This window comes from Denticeps clupeoides, chromosome 11 (assembly GCF_900700375.1).
Source record: "Denticeps clupeoides chromosome 11, fDenClu1.1, whole genome shotgun sequence".
Classification (NCBI taxonomy): Eukaryota; Metazoa; Chordata; class Actinopteri; order Clupeiformes; family Denticipitidae; genus Denticeps; species Denticeps clupeoides.
Window position 1 is genome coordinate 10,780,501 of NC_041717.1, and position 26,891 is coordinate 10,807,391.

At 43.6% G+C, this 26,891-nt stretch overlaps 3 protein-coding genes and 1 long non-coding RNA gene across 8 annotated transcripts; 2 read left to right on the forward strand and 2 right to left on the reverse strand.

Annotated features, from left to right (window-relative positions):
- Positions 1 to 1,316: 1,316 nt before the first annotated feature.
- On the forward strand, positions 1,317 to 19,697 carry ralgds (ral guanine nucleotide dissociation stimulator). 5 transcript variants are annotated; one of them, XM_028995130.1, is made up of 19 exons: positions 1,317 to 1,734; positions 1,846 to 3,747; positions 11,849 to 12,153; positions 12,559 to 12,621; positions 12,856 to 13,049; positions 13,163 to 13,287; positions 13,382 to 13,597; positions 13,680 to 13,783; positions 14,051 to 14,135; positions 15,240 to 15,311; positions 15,639 to 15,725; positions 15,799 to 15,831; positions 15,930 to 16,051; positions 16,189 to 16,281; positions 16,398 to 16,611; positions 16,708 to 16,779; positions 17,181 to 17,426; positions 17,521 to 17,635; positions 17,731 to 19,697. In XM_028995130.1, the coding sequence occupies exons 2-19, from the start codon at positions 3,601 to 3,603 to the stop codon at positions 17,904 to 17,906; spliced, it is 2,469 nt and encodes an 822-aa protein (XP_028850963.1). In that variant the 5' UTR covers positions 1,317 to 1,734; positions 1,846 to 3,600; the 3' UTR covers positions 17,907 to 19,697. The 5 variants fall into 5 exon arrangements, with proteins under 5 accessions (XP_028850963.1, XP_028850962.1, XP_028850965.1 ...); XM_028995129.1 differs by having other exon boundaries at positions 1,317 to 1,618; XM_028995132.1 differs by lacking the exon at positions 1,846 to 3,747 and having other exon boundaries at positions 1,317 to 1,618.
- LOC114799025 (uncharacterized) lies at positions 16,091 to 20,642 on the reverse strand. Its single transcript, XR_003751172.1, has 3 exons — positions 20,298 to 20,642; positions 17,178 to 17,475; positions 16,091 to 16,842 (listed from the first exon to the last, which is right to left on the reverse strand). It is a non-coding gene; the product is annotated as an uncharacterized LOC114799025 (long non-coding RNA).
- smarcb1a (SWI/SNF related BAF chromatin remodeling complex subunit B1a) lies at positions 19,961 to 23,401 on the forward strand. The gene is made up of 9 exons (XM_028995134.1): positions 19,961 to 20,107; positions 20,286 to 20,397; positions 20,567 to 20,675; positions 21,081 to 21,218; positions 21,655 to 21,782; positions 21,919 to 22,085; positions 22,201 to 22,391; positions 22,801 to 22,932; positions 23,040 to 23,401. The coding sequence occupies exons 1-9, from the start codon at positions 20,024 to 20,026 to the stop codon at positions 23,077 to 23,079; spliced, it is 1,101 nt and encodes a 366-aa protein (XP_028850967.1). The 5' UTR covers positions 19,961 to 20,023; the 3' UTR covers positions 23,080 to 23,401.
- On the reverse strand, positions 22,984 to 26,758 carry derl3 (derlin 3). Its single transcript, XM_028995135.1, has 7 exons — positions 26,518 to 26,758; positions 25,855 to 25,920; positions 25,704 to 25,777; positions 25,431 to 25,524; positions 24,853 to 25,048; positions 24,664 to 24,754; positions 22,984 to 24,285 (listed from the first exon to the last, which is right to left on the reverse strand). Exons 1-7 carry the CDS (start codon positions 26,605 to 26,607, stop codon positions 24,174 to 24,176), a joined length of 723 nt encoding a protein of 240 aa, XP_028850968.1. The 5' UTR covers positions 26,608 to 26,758; the 3' UTR covers positions 22,984 to 24,173.
- Positions 26,759 to 26,891: the final 133 nt, after the last annotated feature.

The window sequence follows — 26,891 nt, forward strand, 5'->3', positions numbered from 1 at the left end:
AAACTCTGTCCTACTTTGTCTGAAAAATGAACATGAATTTGTTATTTGCACATGAACTGTACGGAGAATGAAGAGCCAAACCGTCTAACACTGTCTAATTTGCTGTAAATGCATATTTTTAGGTGTATACTGTTTCACTAGACATGCACAAAGCAATCGACTGAACTGAACTCTGTTACACAAACGCTGACGGTCACATTTCACCGAAGTGCAAGTCTATTGTCTCCAGTCTAACCAGAGTATAGATTAAATTCTGAACAGGTTCCGAATGCATACTGCCACTTCGTTGTACTACATTTTCGAGCATAGAACAATTGTTTTTGCTGCTTTGTGTCAATTAAGATGCGACAAGCCTCACATCTGCGATCAGCCATTTCAAGGGTCCATTATTTTGTTGCAGACATCTGTACATCAGTAAAATAGATTGCATTGAAAAGGTTCAATACAAAATACCCAATGAGGAAGACTTCATTTCTTTTGAGAAATCGTGATTGTATAGAGGTTCCTTTTTTCTTATCTCTGCTTTGAGCACAAGAAAGGTTTTGTGACCTAGATTTTGTCACCGGCTTCTGCTGAACTCTACCATCTGTTTGTATTCCCAGTGCATTAATAATAGAGCGTAGTGCATGTTTGAGTGAACGATGGTGCATGTAGTTATGCGTCCTGTTGGTTTAATTAGACACACATTCATGATACCTGGACTGATCAAGATGCTCAGGTTAATGCATCCTCTCTTATCAAAACTGTTTTAATGTTAATTTTTTTTTTATCTAACTGGTGTCCGTTTGGGGTCCTCGCCAGAAAACCAGGAGCCTTCAGAGTGTTTTAGACCCACACCTTGTAACTATGGAAAAACGTACATGTGAAGGGTCCTCCTTAGGCTTCTAAAGGAATATAAATGGCAATTTACATGGCATCTGTAACCATTACATGGTACTGGCTCGTCTGTAGATGTAAAAATGCATGACATGAATTTGTTTATATATGTGCTTCAGAATTCTGCAGAACACAACACCAGTGTAAATAAGGCGTAAGTGAATATGTATGCGTCTGTGTAAATGCGTACAGTGTGGAGAACAGGAAGAGCATTACCTGAGATCAACTGATCTGTGCTGAATTTGTTTTGTGTCTGGGTGTGTGGGTGTGTGCATCTTTCTGTAGAATGAAGAACAAGAGGGGCCAGTTGCTGAGAAACATTCACCGATAGCACTGAGTAAGAGCAAGACAGAGCATGTATGAATGAGAGAGAGAAAGAGAGGGAGAGGTGGGAGGGAGGGGGGTAGGGAGACTCAGACTCAGATTTCGCTTCTCCTCTTGATGCAGCAGCAGTGGAGAGAGAGTCCGCAGGAGTCGGCGGCTGCTTCCCACATTTCCTTATTCTGTGAGTGAGAGATCAAGGAATCGTCCAGAGAGAGAGAGAGACAGAGACAGACACTGCAAGACCAGCGATCTGTTGCTCAACAAACAAGAGGGGAGCGGGCTGGGGGTTCATACTGCAGCCTCTCCGGACGTATTATTTACCATGGAGCCCAGGTCTCTTTTCAGCTTGCAGAATGCCCTGGCTCAGCCGGTGAAGATGTGCATGTTCGATTTCCCTGTGTCTATTCTGGACGACCTGGTGAGCGTGCCCATGCTTGTATTTGTTTGTTTTTGCCCGCTGGTGTGTCTGGTGCATGTGATGTACAGTTCTGTCTTGGCCGTTGAAGAATCGAGGAGCAGAAAAACAGTTTGAAGGTCTGTGGGCTTGATTGAGAAAGACCCTGGATGTGGGCACTTGAGCAACAACATTCACATATATGTGTGTGTGTGTGTGTGTGTGTGTGTGTGTTTGCTTATATCTGACAGAAAGAGGTGTGTCCCTGCACTCACACCGAAGCAGCAGCTTCTGGGTTCAGCTGTTCTCTGTCCTGATGGCCGCGAGCCAGGAGGTGTTAGGCAACCCTGTCCCAGTGAAATCAACACAGTAATGCATGTTGGGTCTTGTCTAGCCATTTTTTTTATTAGAAAAATGTACAGTATATTCGTGGCTGTGGTTCAAGTTCAGAGGAACTGTTCTGGAAGGAAAAATCTGTTTAATCTTTGATTGACTGCTCCATGTTACATTTTACTTTTATGACATTTGACAGATGCCTTGGTTCAGTTCTGGTTCACTAGGACCCCAAATATGAATACAATCATTCTATGTTGTAGTTTTTCTTACATATATTATATTACAAGACGCTTATTAAAGCAACTGTCAGTGGATCAGGGGTCTTCATATTCCCTATTTTAATAACAGCCAGAGCAATAGCGTGCATGAATTTAAACAGCTTCTTGATGCTGCTTAACTTGGTAGATCCGAGCAGTATTGCCAAGTGAGAGAGATGCCACTGAACACATAGTCCAAGCAATGTGATTTTAATCTGCGTGTGACACAAAAGTGTAAACTATAGAGCACTATGCCACTTCCCAGTGTGGGAATGATGTCTATACTGTTACTTTTATATAGATATCAGATTCATTTTCACACTTTTGCAGCTCTTTTCAAAGTACATAATGGAGTGTTCTCTAATGTTTGTCAGATTAGGGGTGGTAGTAGCCTAGTGGGTAACACACTCGCCTATGAACCAGAAGACCCGGGTTCAAACCCCACTTACTACCATTGTGTCCCTGAGCAAGACACTCAACCTGCACTGTCCCTGTTCCTACTGATTGTAAGTCGCTCTGGATAACGGCGTCTGATAAATGCTGTAAATGTAATGTAAATGTAATGTCAAGTGTGTCTATAGGATTTGTATTTTGGAGTCTGCATTTGTGTCTTGAACCAGAGGAAATAACCACCCACCCAGCCCCAGCTCTCATTCCTTCCAAACCTGCCCTCAACAATACGTCACACAAACAAAAATTATCATTTCAATATGAATTTGTTTCTTTTTGTTCAATCTCACAATGAGTAAGAAAACTCCTTCCTTCTCTTTGTCTTGTGTGGTACCATCAGCACACACCACAAATGTGATCGTGGCTACAGACAATCCAGACAAAAGAAAAGAGATGAAGGTGGAAAAAAGGAGGAATATTTATCATATTACAGATTCTTTAGCAATGATATTTCTGTCTAAAGATAAAGGTCTAGGAAGTTCTGCCCACATTTCCACGCACACACTGAAAACGATTTTTGTTATTTTTGAAATATCTGAGTGTTTCAGACGACCTTGGTCTGGCCCTTCTGACAGAAGGACTGCCGGAAAAATCCCACATCTTACCAAGAAAATACATTTGCTCGGCACAAAGAGAAAGGGTTGCACACTTTAGTTTCACTTTCCATTTGATTGGGTTCCACGGGACTGCACAGTAATTTCCTTTTTCATTGAGCTGTCAGCACCACATGCTGGAAATACCTGACAGACCAGAAAGTGCCTTTTCCTTCCAGTCAAGCAGTAGGAAGCCAGAGCAGCTCAGCAGTCTCAACATCGCAAGTCCCAAGTTAATGTTCTATGGTTCTGATCCAGCGTTATTGACACAGCTGTCAGGGTAAACAAAGAATGGCGAGAAAGGGAACGCGACACGTCATGGCGTCCAACCGGAGCTCATGACAAGGACCCTGATCACAGAGACGTTCATATGCCAGTCCTGGCCTCTGGAGGGTTAGTGCCGAATCGGGCGAAGATGCACTGGTCTGAGTGGATGTGTGGAGTCTTGAAGAGGTGCTGGAGGTGTGAAGGCTCAGAGGCATGTAGTCCAGTGAGATACAGAAGTGCTGAGAGAGAGGTAAGGATCATGCTGCTCAGCCTGGTCTATTATGGGGCGCTGTGTCCAAGTGACGGAGTCTTACATTGCTTTCTCCATTCTGTAGCACTGAAACGAGTGAAGTCCTCACATGTTTAATGCATATTCATGGTGTCTTGCTATAAAATGTTTGTTAATAGTCTACAAGTCAGTCATTTATAGATGGGCTGTGAACTTACAATGAAAATACATTAGAATGGAGGTTGCTTTTCTCAATTTTGCCCTTTGACATCAGGGACATCAAGCCCTGACATGGTTGGCCACAACTTTTCTGTGTTTGTGCCCTCGTGAAACTCAGATGCTATCTTCCATCTCAGTGAAAGGCTGGTTTTGTTTCGTTGTGTTATTATGATATACAATTGCTTCGACTTTTAGAGCGGGATCAAGTCTTTTTCCTACCCGTTAAATTCTTTAAAATTTGATCAAATTCTGTGTGTTCCCATGTGTGTATTGTGTGTGCTCGCGTAGCTGACTGATAGAGAGGAGAGAAGAAGCCAGCGGGAGTGAGGACAGAGAAAGGATCCTGGGAGAGGCATAAATCATGTGCCTGTGGGTAGTGTAGAGAAAGCCATTGTGCATTGATCTCCGCAGACAGTGTGGCCAAAGGAAGGAGCGGTAGAATTAAATTAGAGCAGGGCAAGAGGCAGCGGCGGGATGGGACACCACTGGACTGCGCCCAGCGGCCTGCACCTGCCACACAGAGTTACAGAGTCACTGCCAAGTTTACTCTGCATCGCTGGCACTCAGGCAAGGGCGAGAGAAAAGAAAAACCCTCTTGAGCTGAATAGTTTATCTACAGACAGCAAATAAAAAGCTACTTCATGCAGTGTGAGTGCGCCGAGTGAGTGAACTGCATGGAATTCAGTGGATGTCATGGCCCAGCAGGGCAGATGTAGGGGTGAACGTTGTCCTTGGGACAGATGGGTCGCTCTGAAGTGTTTGTTCTCGGTGAAAACAGCTGTGCAGTGTCTAGTGCTGTGTGTTAAAGTGATGGGGTCACTGGGCACGAAAGCACATGCTTCAGTGTGAGATTTGTGTCCCACAGTTTGAACAGGATAAATGCACCACATCCATACCTAATTTACTGTTGGTGACTCACACAGATAAGAAGCCACTTATGTGTTTTTTTATTGAATATGATTAGGGCAGGAATAAATGAGAGCAGCATGTTCCCACATCCACACTACAATACTGTTACTGCAGTGCACAAGGAACAGGGGACAGGGGACATGGGAGGTAGATCTGAAGTGAATGAACTGCCAAACAGTGGAGTTTGAACATGCAACTCAACAAACAGTGTATGAATTGCAACATCTCTGACAGAACATAAACTGAAAAAGGCCCCAATTCCAACACTGAAACACAGAACTGGTGCCGATCAACACCAAAGGCTTAAAATGAGTGTCCGGATCAATTGTTGTGATAGATTTTTCTTGGAGAGTTAATAAGGCCTCACCTTGCAAAAGAAAATCTGTCACAAACAGTGCTGAGATCAGGACTTTGGTACATTATTACACAGTGTTTCCACTGTTCTTAAGGGCAAGGATTTAGTGAAATACTGGTGTCCTGGTGATGGAAGGTAGATTTTTCAGAAATTCAAAGCAGTATCTTTATGTTTTGTTCTTACTATAAAGATGTTCTCAGGATCTAAGGAAAGCAGAATGAGATGGATTTGTCAGGAGACAGCTAACATTGTGCAAAAGCAGCGGTCTGTGTTTGTAGAAATTGCAGTTAATGGGCTGTTATGGGCTAAGTACCCATCTTCTCAAGCTCATAGTACATGCAGCTGTTCCTCTAATCTGTTTTTGGGACTCACTCTTATTAATACCAGATGTGGAACAGCTGTTCTTCATTCATTTGAATGAGGATATATTAATGAAGTGAATTGATTGTCACTTGTTATACACAGCAGCATAGCACAAGGTGCACACAGTGAAATTTGTCCTCTGCATTTAACCCATCACCCTGAGTGAGCATGGGGCACCCATGATCAGGCGCCCGGGGAGCAGTGTGTGGGGACGGTGCTTTGCTCAGTGGCACCTCAGTGGCATCTTGGATTTGAACCGGCAACCCTCTGATTACGGGGCCGCTTCCTTAACCGCTAGGCCACCACTAACCCATATTATGAGTGAGTGCTTGCTCACTTTTGTATTTCCCCTACTGGCCACTAGGTGGCAGCAATCACAAGAGCGCAGAGCCACAGGGCATTTTGCCGTCTTCTTTCCACTCAAACCATCCGTTTATGTTTCTGAAGGCTGTCCTGCGAGGTGCGTAGTTCTTCTGCATTTCCCTTACACTTTTACACATATTAATGAAACAGAATTCGTGTTCCTCCTCTTTTCATAAACCACGTCGCCAAAATAAATACAAGGTACTTCGTTCATTTATTAATGCCGTTGCAAAATATTTATTACTGAGCATGCCATTAATGCGCAGAACACATTTCTTGAATGGAAAAGTTGTTTTTAAACGATGGCAGCTCGTGGGGCATAATTAAGTCTACTTGACGGTACCGACTCAACCAGACTGGGCGCATATTTAGCCCGCTTTGTTATCACCCTGTCCGTCCCGCTTCGGTGGGCGTGGCCTGGAAACGCCTGTGGGCGGGGCCGGGCTTTCCCGAGTCTCCCTTTCAGCGCGGCGTCACGCGCGTTCAGACCGCGCGTCAACGCGTCGGGCGTGGAGCGCGGAGATCAGCGTTCAGCGCTGGTATCAATTCAGTTCCCCCTCGCGTCTGTGGACGATGGTGTACGTCGTGGGGATGCCGTCGGAGGTCCAGAGCCTCCGGTCCGACTGCCCGGACGAGATGTTTGACGCGAGCGCGTGGAGGGTGCGGAACATCTGGGACGCGGTGAAGTTAGAACTCGCGACAGGAGAGGAGAGTCCGGTGGTGTTGAATAGTTTCACCCATCTGGACCCTGATCTGCCTTTGCTGGAGGTAAGAAAGCCCAGAAATGGAAGTTGACGTGGTTACCAACAATAACAAAACTACACCATAGCCTGTGTTGTGTCAGCTATATCACAGATTAATTAACGTGACATAATTTGTTTTTCAGTTTTATACTACCATTATACAGTACGTTTGTGCAGTATTAAAATGAATTCAAAACTGATGTTATGGTAATAATACTGTCATTAAACAGGAAATGATTTGCTCTCAATGTCCTAAAGTGTGCTTTAGAGTAGATTGTGGCTAGGGAGAATCATTACCCTTCTGAATTTTCCATGTGTTTAGAGCCTTGGAAAAAGTTCCTGAGTTTTCCAAGGAACACTTCGCTTGTGAATGGCGTCTCCTTCTTGACCTAAATTTGTTGGCCTCAAAAATGGCAAAATGTTGTCTTTGGACTATCTTCTTGTACCCTGGATGTCCCCAGGCCGAAGCACGTCTTTGAGAAGTTAATAGTTGGCTGAGATCCTTTTGCTTTCAGGGATTTAATGGCAATATTGTGTTTCATGCCACGGGATTTGTGCAGGGAAATTGCCTCAGTAATGGATCAACTGTGCTTGAACGTCTTCATAAATTATCCTGGACCAAAATCAACGTAGACCAGCCCTAGTACACTGTCCTTCTTAGTAGAGCTTCGCAAGAGCCTCACAAGTTCAAGCCCTCTGTGACTGCCTTCGACAAAATGGTGTTTTGTCACGCAAGTGTCCACGGGCTCTCTAAACGTGCCTATAAACCAGGCAGTGTCACCAAAGAACAAAATAAAAAAAAAAACAGGCAGAAAGAAGGCCGTGGCAAATCTACTGTCACCCACCGTATGCTGCTGCAGCAGCTAATCTGCTCTCATAACACAATTAGCTAAGAGCTAATCCCCTCCCCTAACCCAGCCACATCTCCACACACTCTGCCCTCAATGAGGCCGTGCCCGCGTTAGGGCTTCGGCAACACGTGTAGAGAAACCCCGAAATGTGTGTGTATGTGAACGGATTAGCGCACCCAGAAAGTGTAGGCTGTGTTGGCTTATAAGCACATGTAACCGGCTATTTAGAGTGTTTTGGACTCCGCCCTGCTTATTATTACTAGTTGGATTTGGTGCTGGGATGTAAGTACCACAATGACTGGACGTGGTCTGTTAATATGTTGCGTCGGATATTGAACCCGGGTTCAAACCCCACTTACTACCATTGTGTCCCTGAGCAAGACACTTAACCCTAAGTTGCTCCAGGGGGGGACTGTCCCTGTAACTACTGATTGTAAGTCGCTCTGGTAAGGGCGTCTGATAAATGCTGTAAATGTAAATGTAAACGATGGGTCGGTCTGCACCGCTAGACCTGGCCTTGATAAATTTGTTCTGACAAAGATTCTTTGTCTGCATGCTTAGCTGCCGTGCTTGGGTCCTGGCACCGGCCGGCTCTCCATCTTCTTCTGGATTCAATTTCACTTTTAATGGTGCTCAGAGAGATTGAAATGCGGCAGAATCGTGCCGGGGCTGTCCTTATAGACGTCTGGGGTTTTAGTTCCATCAGACCTAAAAGGTAATCCAAGACACATCAGTGTAAACATATACAGCAATAATGCGTCATTGTAGGCATTGGACTGTCAAAACCAAGTAAGATGAACAAAAAAGGTCATTTAAAGATTCTCATAGACTGTTGTGGCATCTGTATGTGTAACATGAATTCAGAAATTGTTGTTGTGTAGTTATATAATAGTAGAATGTGTTTGTTGACTGCAGATAGGATTTCTGGCTGTGGTGTAAAACGTGATATAATGAGGGGCCTGAGTGGATTTTTAAATGAGAGGCACAGAGAGGCTTTTGTCACAGCCTCGCAGCAGAATGGGGACAGGGACCAGGGAAACTAATTGGACACTGTGGAATTAGAAAGGATGTTTAGCTTAGGAGCTGAGACATGTCATTTTTTTTTAAACTGTACACATGAAATAATTTTTATCATATTATAATCATCAATCACTTTCATGCTTATCGTCACATTTGACGTTTTCTTATTTTGAAGTCACAAATACACCAGCTATGTCCCAGTTGAGTAGCTGATGTGAGGTTCACCAAGTCCTGCTTAGAGACACTAAACGAGAGAAACAGACTGGCCTGTGGAATTCTCCAGGCCTCGGCCTGGAAAATGTTGCTCCGTGCTTTTTTTTCCAGACCCTTCCCCGGAGCATCTGCTGCCACGCAGAGTTCCCGCAGCCGTGGGCCGGACTTGCACATGTGTGTGCTTGTGAGATGCTTAGCATCTCGATCTAATGGATAAGCATAACCCACCAGTTTTAAGAGTATTCTTATCCTTGACGCATTTCCCCAGGAAGCACAACAATGCTAAACAATGACGACGCATTTACTAGACGTTTGGCAACAGCTTGTCTTTTTTTTTTTTTTTTTTGCAATGAATGTAACGTGTGTGTATTTGCGTGCATGAGTGTGTGCACCTCCGTGTCCTCTACCGGTGGGGTGTGCTGTCTGCAATCCCACAGTTTAATGTACTATGACCAGCCTTTAAAACTCAGGCAGCATGGCCAAGACACACAGAGCAGCGTTCTGGCCCCACATACCCCATCTCTCCACAGGCTAATAACTGGAGAGGTTGCAGGACAATGAAATATAACACTTATCTTGCACCGCATAAATCTGCCCTGTAGACTGGTGGTCATTAGAGTTAAACCTCCAAGCAATGAAAGCAACTATTAATGGTATACAGGATAATTAAAAAGTTTTATACATAGAAATAAACAGATATATTGCTATATGATAGCAATCGAACATGTGCAAAATGTCTATGACATTTTAATCATGAATGAATAACAGAAGAAATGCATGAACGCGCTCAGCAGGAGAGTACAATGTTCCTTGGTTATCATTTCTGACTTTTATTGCTGACGCCTCAGATATCGGACTGAATTTTTGCATTTTTTTTTATTGTTTATTCTTGATTAGAGAATTCACTGCGGCACTTCTAATTTAAATGCATCATATCTGCTGAGAGATGCTGTTATGCTTTGTAAAAGATGCATATATATTTATCTGTGCTTTTCATGCAGAGGATGAGGATACATCTGTGAAGGAAGTTAGATAATCGATGCCAATCTTAAAAGCAGTTCGCATTTCAGCAACCATTGTCTGACAGAGGAAGCCCCATGTCCACACTAGGTCAAAGTGAGCTCTGTTTTTAGGCACTGTTTGGGCTCTGGTACCTGCAGTTGAGGTTAAGGGCCACTGGCATTTAGAAGGGAAAAGGATTTTCCTTCGTGATGCTTCCTGAACAGATGGAAAAGCTGAACCTGTTTATGGACTAAGCAGCTTGTGAAGGGGTGAATCAGATACCCTGAATCATCTACACTAGCTTTGAAGGTGCATTCGAATGTACAGCAGAAAATGAGCTGTAAAAACAGAGTGATCTGAGCGGTAACCAAAGCCTTACTTTTGGAAATTCAAAGCTGAAATTAAATGATTAAAGATATAACATATATTAATAAGTGAAATAATACTTTTTTTCTCAATAGGAAATAGCTCGCCATTCGAGATTATTGTTAGTATTCATAGCTGCAGTCGATGACAGTCAATGGTTAATCATATTTTGAAATTAGGAATAAAATTTAGACCAGTGAAACGATTAGGCCTACGCCACTATAATGTTAGTCATACTGGTGGCACATTGCGAGGCAAAGAAATACTCTTATAATGCATTTACATAGGGCAGGACACAAATATGCTTTACAGAGAATAAACATTCACACAGCACTATATAACGTTAAAAAGAATATATTCAACATGCAGTATAATACAATCCAATTCACAATTCAGTGATGCAGCGCTCTTCATCTACTCTGACGTCAAAATCTTTTGTGTTTAGGCGTGTTCTTTAAGCTCTTGCTTGCCTACATTTTTAAAATGGCACTATAATAATAACCCTTTGTTGGCACTATAATAATAACCCTCCGTGCAAGATCATGGCAAAAAGTATCCCGAGCCTGACACTAGGAGGGTCCCCAGAGTGCTTTGTTGCGTGGCACTGTGTTTTTGTGTACAGGCTGCCATAACTACCGCACACTGCACGTCTTTGTGCGGCCAATGTGATTCATTCAGCCGCTACACGTGAGCCTCGGTTGGTGACTGAGCGCTGAGCAAGTTAATGAAGGGATATCCCCTCGTATGTTTGGCTGCTGACCTCAGAGAGACTCTCGATTACACTGGTCCACTGGCGTTTCCATGGCGACTCCGCACAGAGCAGTAAATAGGCTGATGTAATATACTGGTGCCAGTGCGAGGACACAGTCTACGCTGTACATCCGTATTGCTCACGTCTTTCCACAGCCGGTGCGGCGTTCACTGGTTTATCAGTGTTGTAAAATATTCTCTGCACCAGTCAATTCTAGTGTACAAATCTTTCTTTGTTATTTATTTCTATTTCTACTGTCATTTTGTGCAGTGACGTATTTAAAAAAGATAAAAGATAAGTGTGAAAGATTACTTTTTTTTTTTTTAAGTTTAGCCAGTGATTTTTTAATACTTTTTACAGTATATGGATGCACTGATAAAAGTAAACCGTTGTTTGTTTAATGTGTTTATTTCTCATTAAAGAAGTTAAAAAAAGCAGTCTAATTTATGCTCATGAGTAAATAGTTTTTTTTTTATTTACCATAATGCTACTGACAGCAGGTTTATACACATTATGTGTTTGGTTTATACACATTATGGCAATGCTAAACTATTAGGTGTGACAGATTAATTACATTTTTTTTTAGGTTTATCCAGTGTTCACTTTTTTCACTGTGTGAATAGAGACATATTTAATAGACATGTGTCTATTAAATGGATTCAAATTTTGTAATAAGCAACAGTCCTGTTTTCTCACAGGATGCCAAACAGGATTTGCCTTTTTGGGTAACCTAAGTTATAATTATTGCTCTAAAAATACTGTGCAGCCATGCCAAGAGCTTTGGCAGAACAACTGATATGGGGTCAGCGGGAGGTCCGGTACACGGGTGACTAAGGCCGTTTGGAATGAGGGAAGAGTTTATGGTTGTAATTGCTGCGAAATTTCCTTAATACTAGATAAGGCTCTTAAAGGAGACATTACTGGAATTGCATCTGAGTGAAGCTGGAATGCTTCTCCCGTTCCCCAGAACTCAACTCAGGAGATCGGCGAGGAGGCAGAGGATGGCGCGATCTACACCATCACCCTGCGGAAGGTGCAGCTACACCAGACGGCCAGCAAAGGCCAGCGGTGGTTGGGCATGGAGACGGACTCTGCCCTCAGCCTCTATGAGACGTGTAAGGTGCGCACCATCAAAGCAGGGACCCTGGAGAAGCTGGTGGAGTACATGGTGTCAGCGTTCAAGGGCAAAGACTCCACCTACATCACCATCTTCCTCTGCACCTATCGCTCCTTTGCCACGACCAAGCAGGTGTTGGACCTGCTGCTCAACAGGTACAAAAACTCCCACTAAGTAGCTATGGCTAAGTAATTACTCGTCTCTTACATTAGTAAATGTAGTCAGATTGTGGGGCAAGTGGTGGCCTAGCAGTTAAGGAAGTGGCCCCGTAATCAGAAGGTTGCCGGTTCGAATCCCGGTCCGCCAAGGTACCACTGAGGTGCCACTGAGCAAAAGCACCATCCCCACCCACTGCTCCCCGGGTGCCTGTCATGGCTGCCCTCCGCTCACCAAGGGTGATGGTTAAAAGCAGAGGACACATTTTGTTGTGTCACTGTGTGCTGTGCTGTGTATCACAATGACAATCACTTCACTTTTCACTTTCAAATGCACAGAACTACACATACCATGACATCCCGGTAAAGGCAGCCTTGCACTGAAACATTCTCTCTGTTCATCAGGTATGCAAAAATGCAGCAACCAAATGCTGAGAGGTCACATGATGATCGGACAGAACTGAAAAAGTAGGTGCTCTATTTTTATCAAACTTGCAACACACCTCCATACACGTTGCACTGACTCATCTTTGTTCAGATGTTGGTAAATGGTTAATAATGGCAGCTGACTAAGAGCTGTCCACACTAAAAAAAAAATTCAGGACGTTTTCTATATTTCAACTGGCGATGTGGCAAAATTGATCTTTTCACCTGGGAGGATCACGGCACAACATGAGTTATGTCATTTGTCTCTCTCCTCAGCACAATCGCATCTATCCTGGGTGCGTGGCTGGACCAGTACTCTGAGGACTTCTGGAGCCCTCCGGAGCACAGCTGCCTGAAAGGCCTCATTTCCTACCTACAGCAGAACTTCAAGGGTTCCGACCTGGAGCGCCGCAGCCAGAACCTGCTGGAACATTTCCAGCGCAGGCAGCTGTGTCAGACAGACGAAGAAGGTACAACAAAAGTAAAACAGTTCGTGACACTGAGCATTTCGATGTCACATTTAGGCTTCGTATTGGGTAGTTGTTGGGATATTACAAGATGAATTGTGTTTACAACTCTACAGGAATCCCTGGTTCATGTCCCATAGCCTCGCCGGAGAAAAACGTCTTTGATGATGAAAAACCTGCCTTGGACTTCCTCTTCTTTGACCCAGTCGTCATCGCTGGACAGTTCACTCTCATGGAAGCGGTGAGGCCCCAACTGAAAGTTCCTGTGGGTCAGAGGTCATTTTCACTGCTTTTATCATAGTTTTCTTTTGTGGCTTATCCTTTCCCCCCTTTAGGAACTTTTCAAGAAGGTTGTGCCTTACCACTGTTTGGGGGGCATCTGGTCTCAGAGGGACAAGAAAGGCAAGGAACATCTGGCCCCGACTGTACGCGCCACAGTCGCCCAGTTCAACTGTGTCACCAACTGTGTCATTGCCACCTGCCTGGATCGCCGCGCCCTCAAACCCATGCAACGAGCCTGCATAATCGAACGCTGGATAGAGGTGGCCAGGGTGAGCTTTGTGCAGTGCTGGTGACTTTTTAAGCATCAACGGCACAAATCTGGACTCTCACCGGTGCTATTCCCCCTCCCAGGAGTGCCGGATACTCAAGAACTTCTCGTCCCTCAAGGCCATCCTGTCCGCCCTTCAGTGTAACTCTGTCCATCGCCTCAAACGCACCTGGGAGGAGGTGTCCAGGTGAGGAACACGACATGTCTAGTTTGGACTGTACAGTAGCAGACCAGAGTCCCTGATTTCTGGCAAATTTGCCATCATTCGCTATAAAAATATCTACGAGTCCTTAACAACCTGGTCAGAAGTCAGAAAACGTTTACGGTGAATTGTACATTCGTCCCATTCATCAGTCGGTCGTGTGAATTTAACACGGCTTTCAGACATCCTTTTGCAATTGCTGTAATTTCCATAGATTGTGGCGTTTGACGCTGTTCTTTGTCTTGCTAATAGGGAGAGCTTTCGCACCTTTCTTGAACTTTCTGTGATCTTTTCTGATGACAACAACCACTCTCTCAGTCGGGAGCTACTTGTGAAGGTGGGTCAGCGGTCTTGACAAAAAAAAACTCTCCTTGGATTTGCATCCATGACATACAATGGACTGCGAGTGAACAGGATGCTTGTTGTGTCAGAGGAACAAGCTTTTCCGCTGGGAAAAGCTTCATATCATACACATTCTTTTTCAGAACTAGATTTGAGCTGCGTATCGAATCTCATTAGTCTTGCTGTGGGTTTAACAGCGAAGCTGGGTTAGTAATTTAGTTTTAAATTAGTGTCATTAGTAATTTACCCATAAACCCCAGCTCCCTATCATTGAGTTCAAACATGTATTTGTATTTCAATGAAGCCCAGAGCTGTGCTCTTAACATTTAGTGTTTCCTGCATCTTAAATTAGAAGCTGGCCCAGCCGGTAAAAGTTGCAATTTGCCCAAGTAGCCGTTAAAGACAGAAAGGAATATTTTGGTGGACGGAATACCATGCATTTCATTTAAGACAAATGACACTTCCTCTTTCAAACTCCCCTTTTGCAGGACTTCCTTGCATGCGTTTATCTGCCACATTCCGTGCTCTGCGTCAAACCCTGTGCAGAATATGATAGTGAGCGTCAGCAGCTCTGGGCGTGGTGAAGGTTTTAGAGGAAACTAACCCCGCAGAAATGTTTTGGTCTGAGAAACATGACGGAGGATCGATAGAAAATGCTTGGTATGTGTGCCACTGGTAGAGGTGAGGGTGTTGTAGCTAAAAATTAAACCTCTGACATCAGGCCCTAGGTCTTTCACAGGGAATCCCTGATGACGTCATAGAAAATTCTGTTTCCAATGATAAGATATTTCTGTGGGTTTTCCAATGCAGTGTTGCCATCTGTATCTCCTGACAACAGACTACTGATTAGACTTTCTGAAAAAAAAAAAAAAAAAGAACTCTTATTGCAGCATATTTGAAAGGCAAAGTGTTACCTTTTTGTACTTTTGTAATATTGTAATATTTTTACCAAATATGTATACAGCTAGAATTTGTGAATACATGTTTGGCCCCATATAAATAAATCTAAACAAATATGACAGCAGTGCGTAACATCGGTGATTACATTTCTCTACCGGCCCTTTGCATATTCTGTATGACATCTGGCTTCTGTCTACAGGAAGGCACGTCAAAGTTTGCAACCATGGAGATCAATCACAAACGAGCCCAAAGGAAACACCAGAGGGACTTGGTAGGTATGGCTAATGGGAGGCTCTGTGGTGTTTCTTTAGACCCAACAGTGCCACCTCCTGGTTAGAAATTAGAAATTGAATACTGTTTGGCCTGAAAAATTAATTTGCAATTAAAGTGTTAGTTCGTTTTAACCTGGATTGTATACGTGGAACAATATTTATCACATTGCTGATGGCAGATACATCTTCAGCTGATCAGAAAACCACATAAATAAAGTACTAATTTACGAAATTAAAATAATATTTATCCAATCAGATTTTGTCTTGAAAACCAAGAATACATGAAATTGTAGAAAAAAATTCACTTTTCATTTCCTTTTTAACAGGGAGTAATGCAGGGCACCATCCCCTACTTGGGAACCTTCCTTACAGACTTGGTCATGATGGATACAGCCATGAAGGATTATACTGAGGTGAGTGATTATGGTGTTATAAATGTATCTTTTATACTTAATGCATTCCTAAATATATATCATTCGTTTGTAGGGAGGACTCATCAACTTTGAGAAGAGGAGGAAGGTGAGTAGTATTCTATAAAGATCTCAGTACTACTGCAATGCTACATAGAGTTGAATGCTTTTAAAACCGTTCTTAAAATATTTTTCACCGTCGTTCAGGAATTTGAGGTAATTGCACAGATCAAGCTGCTTCAGCTGGCCTGTAACAACTACAGCTTCACACGAGAGTCACGTTTCAGGGAGTGGTTCAGCGGGGTGGAGAAACTCACAGAGGCCGAGAGGTGAGCAGACGAGACAAGAAACATTTGAGATTCAATACATGGCTTTCCAACATCTGTATTCAATAAAGACTGATGCCCTTTTCAACTGAACATATGCTGTACTCTAATTTACTTTACTTAATTTACTTTGACCACAGTTACTCACTCTCTTGTGAGATTGAGCCACTCTCAGAATCTTGCAACACGCTGAAAGGCAAAAAGAACGGTGCAATTGTGAAGCGTATGAGCGAGTGAGTGGCCTGTCTTTTTACCCGGTGTTGCACATAAATATGAGCTGTTATGCTCTATGCAAATAATGTCCAGTTCCTGCTTTGTGTACAAATGTTTTTTTTTTTTAAATCCTTAGTCGGCAGTCTGAAAGTGGAGAGGCTGCAGGCAGCAGTGCCGGGCCACCACTCTCAAAGTCCTTCGACCAATCCTCCTCTCAGGGGTGCTCCAAGGGAAGTGGATGGGATGCCGGAGACTCAATCAGTGTCACTTCAGCCGGATCCAGCAGCTCTGACCTGGAGGGAGCCAATGACAGCTTCCTGTCTGACTCGCCTGAGACTCAAGAAAGAAAAGTAATTCATTCACAGCTGTGATAGTGAATTGCTGACATGCTGAATTGCTGATTTGAGTTAAAAAAACACTTCCACTGTCTGATTCTGGCTCTGCAGACTTCAGCATCCTCACCCACAGTGAAGCATTCTGCCTCTGCATCGGAGCCCATGCTTGACTGCAGTCCCACGGTAAACCAGTTTTCACTCTCACACTGGGAATTGGGGACGCTCGGAACTTGTTTACTACATGTCCTAAAACAGGAACCAACACAGAAACAAACCATAATGCTAGACCCATCTTGATGTATATTTGAACATCATACCAAAGTGAAAGAGACAGTGACAGGAACCTTTGGTTTTGGCCAGTAAATCATGCAGTACCAGTTTAGTGGTTCTAAATTGCGTCATTGGGAACAATTTCCTACTGTTTACATAGTGGGCTAAAAGATGGAATGTTCTGTATGCTTGGTGACCAGGGTGGCTGTATATAAGTTCTTTTAAATCACCTTCATGTAATATTATATAATCAGCTAGACACCATATGATCCACAATTACTGTTTTAAAGAATGTCCTTCTGTGTTCTTACCAGTTATGGGAGTCAACCTCACTGTGTTCTCTGGAAACGTCCGGTATGGGTTCTGGCTCTAGTTCCAGCTCATCTTCCTCCGTCTCCTCTATGCCCATCACCGCCTCCCGTTCACACAAGCGCTCTGTGTCGGCGGTTTCCACCTGCTCGACCGTCTCACTACCAGTTTACAACCAGCAGGTGGATGACTGTTGCATCATCAGGGTCAGCCTGGATGCTGATGATGGCAACTTGTACAAGAGCATCCTGGTGAGTGAACGAGGGAGAACAACTATGGAGATGTGCCCGATTCAGACCTCTGGGGAAAGGAAACAAGACATTCTTTATTTTTGGTATGTTTCAGGTCACCAGTCAAGATAAGACCCAAGGGGTCATCAAGAAAGCCATGGCCAAGCACAACTTGGAACAGGAGAAACCTGAGGACTATGAACTTTTTCAGAAGATCTCAGAAGACAAAGGTAATGTCACAGCCTTTCTGTCCTATCTTCCGTTCTGTGACTTCTTTCAGTTTTTGTGTTGTGTAAAATGTTGTGTTTGTCTTTCTATAACACAGAACTGAAGATTCCTGACAAAGCAAATGTGTTTTATGCCATGAACTCGACAGCTAATTATGACTTTGTCCTGAGGAGACATGGTGTTCCGAGGACTAATCGCTCCAAGAACCCCACCACATCTACTTTGCCTCGAATTAAGCAAAAGGGGTTGAAAATAGCCAAGGGCATCTTTTGAAGCTACACTTGTTGTACAAATGTTGACTAGCACATTTTGTGCAAAACCCAAGGAGATGCTTGCTGCTTGCTGAGGCTTTGCTCGGTTTCAGAAGAGAACGTTCCACAGAGGATGGCAGAGAGCTGGTCCTAAAACCCTGGAAGAAGCCCTCCAGAGTAGCCCCACTCTCTCCCTAAAGAGGTCATGTGGATGTTGGGGCGTGCCCGGGAAATGACGTGCACCATGTGGCATGTCTGGACCAACACACACACACAAACAAGCATGAGTGCTTGCTACGGTGGATGATACATGCATGCACTTTTTCTACAGTGCTTCTACATTTTAAATATGTTTAACATGTGGAGAGCCTACCGGTCTGTGCTGTGCTCCCTTTATTTAGCTGCTTGTGGTCTCACATCACAGACAAAACACATTCAGGTTTAACTGTAGAAACCACTACAAAACACGACAGTGGCCATGAAGTTGGACTTTTTAAACATTTTGTTGACCATATCCCTATATGGAAAATATTTTTGCAGTGTTCGGAATGCAAGTAACTAAGCTTTCAATTAGAACATAAGACCTTTTAAACTCTTTTATTATGTATTTTTGACCTGCATTGCTTGTGAAATGCAGCTCATAGTTATTGTTTTAAACCAACTGGAGCATGTGAGCCATTTGGTAGCCGATGATTTACTTAATGGAGGAATGAAAAAAAGAAATGACAGAGGCTCTAATACAAGTCTATGCAAGAGGAGAATGTTTTACACAATGAATATTGGACCTTTTGAACAACAACGTGAAGTGTACAGGTTTACCGCCATGAACAGTAAATTTGTACTTTTATGATATGAACTTTTTTCCTACCGCTAGCCTTTCATTGACATTGGTCTTGCCTCCTGTTCTGTCTTTCGTGCAATTTCTGATTGGCTGCCTCCTGTACAGAATATGCTGCCTGATGCTTTTGCTTGGCTGAACACTGGGACGGACTGACTTTTCAGAATTGTCCCGACCACTGTGATTGGATCAGTGTCCTCTGTCTCTTTCTTTAACATGTTTTGAGGCACACTGCGTGGGCAAACCTCAGATACTATCGGTGGAGCGAAATGTTAAAGACCGAATGTTTTATGCCAGGCCATAACCGAGGCATCTGGGGAATCACAGGCACACGTTTACACGAGTCCTGCAGAGAAATTCTTAATATGTCTCATCTCACAAATACCAAAGAAAGAGGGATATAAAGAGAGAGAAAAAGATCTCACATTGTGAATCAGTGACTGTTTCTCCCTCCCCTCTCCGCAAAGCAGGACTTTTTAATTGCCTTGACAAACTAAGCTAAACATCACCACACAAATGTCCACAAGTAATATTTCTTACATCTTCCCTTATTGGACAGTGTTGTCTTTTGTTGTCTAGACATCTGCGAAATTGTGAAACAACACACAGAAAAACACGCCCTTGCCGTTCCAATCAGAGGAACCCCTGACACCGTGCCTGAAGATGCTTTTAGAAAGTACTTTAATATTGCAATGACTTTATCATATTGAAGACCTTGTCATCTCAAATTGACTACAGCTCTAACCTACATGAATGGTAGTAGGTCATGCTACTTGGTGCCATATCTGGTTGTGCAATTTGTACCGTTGTTTTGTGATTTGTTGTTATTTATTGATTTGTAAATATCGATTGATATGGCATTGTACATGCTTTTATTTTGTAATTAAATTAATATGTGTACATTTACAAACATACATGTGTATAAAGCAATGCTAGGTTTATAAAAATTAATAAAGTGTTTTTTCATACCTCAAACATTTCCCTTTGCATATTATGAACAGGGTTGAGGAGAGATTTGAATATGTACTCTGGAATGCTGGTTTTACTTCTGCTGCACTGATCTGGGCATATTCTGTCCTCAGAAAATACTACGGTGCCAAACAATGCGTGTAGTAGTCTCTGAGTATTACTTTCTTAACAATTAACACACATTCCACACTAATAATAAGCACAGGGTCTGACCATGAACCCATATGTGGTGCCCCGCGAAATTGAGAACAATGGCAGCTGACGTCATCAGTCAGCGCCAGCCAACGCGCAGACTCAGAACGCCGCTCTCGGTCTGTTGTTACGCGGTCGACATGGCATTAAGTAAAACATTCGGTCAGAAACCTATGAAGTTTCAACTGGAAGAAGATGGGGACTTCTACATGATCGGGTCCGAGGTTCGTCCCGCGCCAACATACGAATCCTGTATTGCTGCTAGCCGGACTAGCATATAGCCCGAATAGGCCACGGTCTTCGCCGCCACCGAACGAGCGCTTTCTTCTGATCAACTCGGGGTGTTTTGTTGCGTTTTGGGCGTTTTTAACACGACGTTCTGCCGCTTGTCGTTGTCTGCAGGTGGGGAATTACCTGCGTATGTTCCGGGGCTCCCTGTATAAAAGGTACCCGTCGCTGTCGAGACGGCTTGCTTCGGTGGAAGAGCGGAAAAAGATCGTCGCATCGTCGCACGGTGAGTCGTCCACCTCCGGCCCCGCCGGGTGCTCCACTCCGGTTGGCTTTTTAGTTGTACTTTAGTCGTCGACGCACCCGATGCTGTATCGGCTGTAGCGAGTTATCTGCTCATGGCAGTAGAGTCGTCAGTGTTTTCTTTGTGTTAGATCACGGTTACACAACTTTAGCCACCAGTGTGACTCTGCTGAAGGCGTCTGAAGTCGAAGAGATCTTTGAAGGACATGACGAGAAGTACAAGGCGGTCTCCATCAGCACCGAGCCCCCAGCCTATCTCCGGTAAGGATGCCCTTTATTTACTTCGTCGTTTCAAGCGCCTGTCTTATTAATTGGCTGGGCTTTCTGATTCAAATATGATGATCAAATATGATGTGATTATGATATTTATGATCAAAATAAGTTATGTATAGAAACTACAAAAAAGTGAATAAAAAGATTGTATTCATAGTTGGGGGTGCTAGTGAACCAGAATTGATCACTTCATCGATGGTAACAAGGAAGCACGTTGTAAGTCGCTCTGTAAGGGCGTCTGCCAAATGCCTTAAATGTAAATGATGCAAATTTCATTTGTCAGATGTGTCCATTAAAGTCTTCACATTTCCCTGCGGTACATTTTTTTGCATATTCGATTTTTTTTTTTATTTTGCAGACAGACGTTTGATTTCTCTGTGTTTATACCTGCAGAGAGCAGAAGGCGAAGCGGAACAGCCAATGGGTTCCAACCCTGCCAAATAGCTCTCACCACCTGGACGCTGTGCCCTGCTCTACCACCATCAATCGCAACCGTTTGGGTCGGGACAAAAAGAGGACCTTTCCACTTTGGTGAGTCCCCCATCAGGACACTGCAGATGGACACACATAAAATAAATGAATGAATGAAGGAATTATGGACTGCTCTGCATGCATTTTATACCTGCGGGAAATAAGGACATGGTTTTTATGTGCCATCAGAGTAAAAAAAAAAACGAATCATGGTCAAGGAATTAGTATTTTATTAATTCTTTGCTATGTACAACACTTACATTTATGGTTGTGCTTACGTGGTGTTAGAAAAAGCTACACACTGACTTAATATGCATGTAAACTAAATTGAACTTGAGAAAACACACCCAGATAATGTGATCTGGGTTCATACATTTAGTTGGACCCTTACTGGCCTTTGCGCACAATACAGATTTCCACAATTCCCCAAGAATACGTCTACTTTCAGATAATCTGATTTGCAAATGTGAAATGGAAAATTGTTTGTTTGTTCCAGCTTTGATGACCATGATCCTGCTGTTATCCATGAGAATGCTACCCAGACTGAAGTCTTGGTGCCCATTCGACTGGACATGGAGATAGATGGGCAAAAGCTTAGGGATGCTTTCACATGGAACATGAATGGTAGCTTGAACTTTTGTCTCTAGTTTCTCTTGGCTCTGAGTACTACGGAATCTTAAGGAGCTGAAACTCCTCCTAAATTTCCAAGTAGCTGTACATCATAGTGCAGTGTTACCCAATATCTTCTGTGTGCCCACAGAGAAGCTTATGACCCCAGAGATGTTTGCTGAGATCTTATGCGACGACCTGGACTTGAACCCTTTGACCTTTGTGCCAGCCATTGCCTCTGCAATCCGGCAACAAATTGAGTCCTACCCTACTGATAGCATCTTAGATGAACAAATGGACCAGAGGGTCATCATCAAGGTAACACATTTTCCCAAAGTAAATTTAAGACTAATTCCTCTTAATGTGGGAGTCTGGCAAAATGAAATGAAAATGGTGGGTGAACTAGTTTCTGCTTCTTTTCCCTTCCCTGTAGTTGAACATCCATGTGGGGAATATCTCTCTGGTTGACCAGTTTGAGTGGGACATGTCAGAGAAGGAGAACTCCCCGGAGACGTTTGCACTGAAACTGTGCTCTGAACTAGGATTAGGGGGAGAGTTTGTCACCACCATTGCCTACAGCATCAGGGGTCAGCTCAGCTGGCATCAGAGGACCTATGCCTTCAGGTACCACTATTACGCCAGCTTGTTCTTCCCCACTAGATGGCAGCAGCACCTTTACAAATAAGTCAACATTTGCTTTGGGAGCTTTTTGTTAATCTATAGCAAAATATGATAAATAAATAGACTACAATGTCTAGATTTTCAGAAATACAAATTAACTTTAAACTGGTACACTCTACCAAGCCTGGACACTGAAATAGTCTCTTTCAGTTCCACTGGGGTTGCAGTGTAGATTTCAAAATATTTTTTTTTTGGTCTGTACTACTCAATGCAGCAAGGTTATTCAGGTCAGGATCTGTGATTAAAAAAATCTATTTATTTATTTTAGCTCTCTGTTCTAGTTCAGTATCAGTTAAGGATTTTTTTTCTTTATTTCTGACTAATGACCTAATTTTCCCTGGGTGCCTTATAGTGAAAACCCGCTGCCCACTGTGGAGATTGCTATCAGAAATACTGGCGATGCAGACCAGTGGTGCCCTCTGCTGGAGACACTGACAGATGCAGAGATGGAGAAGAAGATCAGAGACCAGGACAGGAACACCAGGTGGGCACTTTTCAATTCTTCAGTTCAAAACTTTTGTTAGAGGTTTGTGTCAAACGCTTTTGCTAACAAATGTTTTTTTTTTTTTTTTTTTTTTTAAAAACCTCTAGGCGCATGAGAAGACTTGCCAACACTGCACCGGCCTGGTAATACAGAGAGACACAAGACAGTCAGATGTTTTAGCGAACGTGGCTGTTCGCACGTTTGTATTGCTGCAAGGCTCCTACGTTGGATACAGAGACATTCCATTGGCAAGTCAAACCATGCTGGGGACTACTTGATCCCTGGTCCCATTAGACTAAAGTCTCTGCACAATATCCCAGTCACATGCCCTCATCGCCCCACCAGTGGAGGAGGTCACTGAGAATTCTCTCACTATTTTATGTTGTCATGTTCTGTGTCTGTGAATAGAACCCATTTTTTGTAAACTTGATTTATTTGCTCTTTTAAGTAAAATAACCATTCCAAATAATGGTTTAGTTCCTATTTTTTTTATTACTATAAGGGCGGCATACTCAAATAATGAAGATGAAGTGAAATTATTTTATGTTTATTTTTTTACCAAATCGGACAACAGTAGGTCAAATCAAGCCAAAATACTTCAAGTGTGTGTGTGTGTGTGTGTGTGTCTCTAAATTTGCACCATCATTATTAAACAGGCCGCACGTGGCATTTGTGCTTTGTTGCCACACGTGCTTTCCCCATTTGGATCCTTTTGTTTCTGATGCGCAATAGCCACAAAAGGCCAGAAAATGCAGACAGTGCAGCTCTCTTGGTGGTTTTTCAGACCATTGGCACATTTGTCAATGAGTCAACAAGACTCGTTCTGGGCCATCAACACTCCCTCTGATGTGAAAAAGTCAAGACACAAACGAAAAAAGGTGCCAAAATAAGTTTTATGATGCTGTTCTTCATTGCAAAAATATTTGTCGACCTTTCTCTGACATTAGCGATCTGGAAAGGTCAAGTTCCAACCAGACCAAAATGTCCCTCCTGCCGATGCAATAAAAAAATTATTCCGATGGGCACCTGCAGGGATCACTGTGCCAATTCACACGAATCTTTGGAAAGACGTGATTGTGGGTGGAGGCACGTTGCAGAGTTGCTCATTTAAAAAAAAAAAAAAAAAAAAAAAAAGTAAAACCTCAGTCCAGGAGAAGCAGCACTGACCTCCTCCTGCGTTCATCTGGTCTTTGGGCCTCTACCCATCTTGTAATTGGATGTCCTTTCAGAGTAAGTCTCCACTACTCTTCCTCATCCTCCTCGCCCCTTTGGCCCTGCCTGGGAATTTCCATCGGGTCTTCCGGGAGGGGAGAGTAGTCAGGATCCACTTCAGGACCGTCAAACAAAATTTGTCTTCAGGAGAGAAAAAAAAAAGTTTGCCTTGAGTTTGGTTCAAATTTTTTTTTTTTAAGTAAAAAAAAAAAAATACGATCATACATCAGCATCTTTCAATATTGGATTTGTTTTTCAGTCTGCTAAATTTAAAACCAGAAAATACCAGTGACACAGGACCACATTGTTCGCTCCGAGTCTTTAAATAAATCAAAGGGTGGTAGTAGCCTATTGGGTAAGACACTCGCCTGTGAACCAGGAGACCCAGGTTCAAATCCCACTTACTACCATTGTGTCCAAGACACTTAACCCAGGGGGACTGTCCCTGTAGCTACTGATTGTAAGTTGCTCTGGATAAGGGCGTCTGATAAATGCTGTAAATGAAATGTTTATACTCACAGCAGTCCAGGCGTTGCCAGTAGTTTCCTGCCTCCCGGCTGGTTTGGGAACACGTCCTCCAGAAAGTAGTAGATGTGTCCCACGCCGATGCCTGTCGTCAGAGATGAATTACTTCATTTGCTGAGCAGGAAGGGAAAACAAACTGAGCAGAATAAATATTTTGTCCGGGTCCGTTAATAATTACCCTACCCAAAAGATCGACCACAATGGAGTTGCCCAGGAGCAGCGAAAATCCCATGAGCACCCAAGGCAGAAACGGTGCCTGGAAGTTAAGCAGGCCGAAAAAGTTCATGCGCATGTAGGGGTTCCGCCGACTCCACACGTACACCAGCATGATGGTGAAGGCCTGGCCCAGGAAGAACAGGTTGGAGAACAGACCGAAGAGCTGCAAGCGTCGGTGAAAGGAGAACGTCTGATGAAGCTTACATGTGCACCACCAATCCAGGCTGCATAAAGTTTAAGTTTGGGGTCATTTTTATATATTTTTTCCCCATGATGCTCTACTGGTGGGAATTTGACCAGTTGTATTGCTTCTTTACTCAATGCAACTATTTTCAGCGAACACACCATCATTACACTAAAACTCGTTGTTACTGATAAAGCGCGAATTCCACCATTAACAGACAATTCCAGCTTCCAGAGTGATTTACACCATCACCAGTGTTTATAATGCACCCAACATTTATTTGCATTCCAAAAAAAGGCCTTTTTCTCTGCGTTTGATCTTATTTCTTAATTTGAACATTATGAAGGCGTGAGGAGGATACGGTCATGAGAAGGCCACCGAACAGGAACATGTAGACGAAGTCTGCGGTGCGGCCGCGGAAGGAGCCCTCCTCCAGCATGCGGCAGTATCGGTATCTGTTCTGTCAAGGACACGCTCCAGTGAAAATGCAGCTGCAAGAAAGAAGCTGCCGAGCTATGAAAAAAATGATCATCTGCTTCACGAGCACATTACAGGTTGTTCGCTTCACGTTCTCAAATGATCTTTTTAGGCAAAAGAGCAGCGTTTTGTGGTGAAATTGCCATTCAAAGGATACAGAAAGATCATGTTGAAGAAGAAGCTGAAGCCGAGGGGGCCAAAAAAGAGGAAGTTGGTAAAAAGGCGCCATAACTAACAGAGAGAAATGCCAATGATGACCTAATAAATGAACAGAGTGGAACAGGCACTTTTTTTTTTTGCTCTCATACCTGGTACCTGTGGAGGATCAGGTCTGGATTGAAATAGAGCTGGAAGGGAGTGATGAACTCCAGTTGCTGTGAAGAAACTTAGCATCAGGCCAGATCCAAAACCTTACATCACCATTACATCATTTGTCCCAAAATAAAACACATGGAACAGATTTGTGTCAAACAGTGCTGAAATTTACCAGTTACCAGTTTCAAAGCATGAAATTAATTTATTTTTTTAAATCACCCACTTCTCTCTCTCTCACACACATGCACATTATATATAAAGTAAATTATATTTCTCATTTACTTTACAGATGGGCTTAATTACTACATCAATAGCTGCCAAGTCTACTATCATTACACCCTGTGCTCCGGACTAATTTCAGACATTTCACGCTCATACTGTTGTCTTGTGCATATAACATTGTAAAATATGACATTTTATTTTAATATAGTTTATTGTATTGCATGTGTTAACATGCTTGGCTTCTTTATTCTGAACTGTCAGCATGAAAATGTGCGCATTGAACCTCGTGCTGATGCACATGAAAGGAAGCGACAGCAGCGGAATGAAGACGCTCAGGCGAAGATCCCCCATTTCGGGATCTTCTAGCACGACGATCTGTAACCTCTGCGCTGATCGAGCCTGCGACGTGATTGGCTGGGCAGGAGAGGACGTACCACGGCGGCCGTGGTCAGCACGCACGCTGTGGTGTACGCCCGCGTCACCGGGGGCATCTGGAGGTACTCCTGGGTCACGCTGTTGGCCATCGTGGGCACCCGCCCTGGCGACGCGCAGACGATCAGCCGGGAAGCCGAGCCGAGCCGAGCCGAGCCGAGCCGAGCCGCCCGCGCGTTAAATCCGTAACGAACGGCGAGTTCCGGCCACGCGTGGGCTGCGCGCGACTTTATAAACAGCGGCAGAGGGGGGCGGGGCCTCCAGGCCAGACGCTCACGCTCCTCCACGTGGATTTGATCCGTGGGCCGATAGAACGGCTATTCTGATTGACAGTGTTTCGTCCAATCACACTGCTTTGAATGAACGCCTCGTCTTT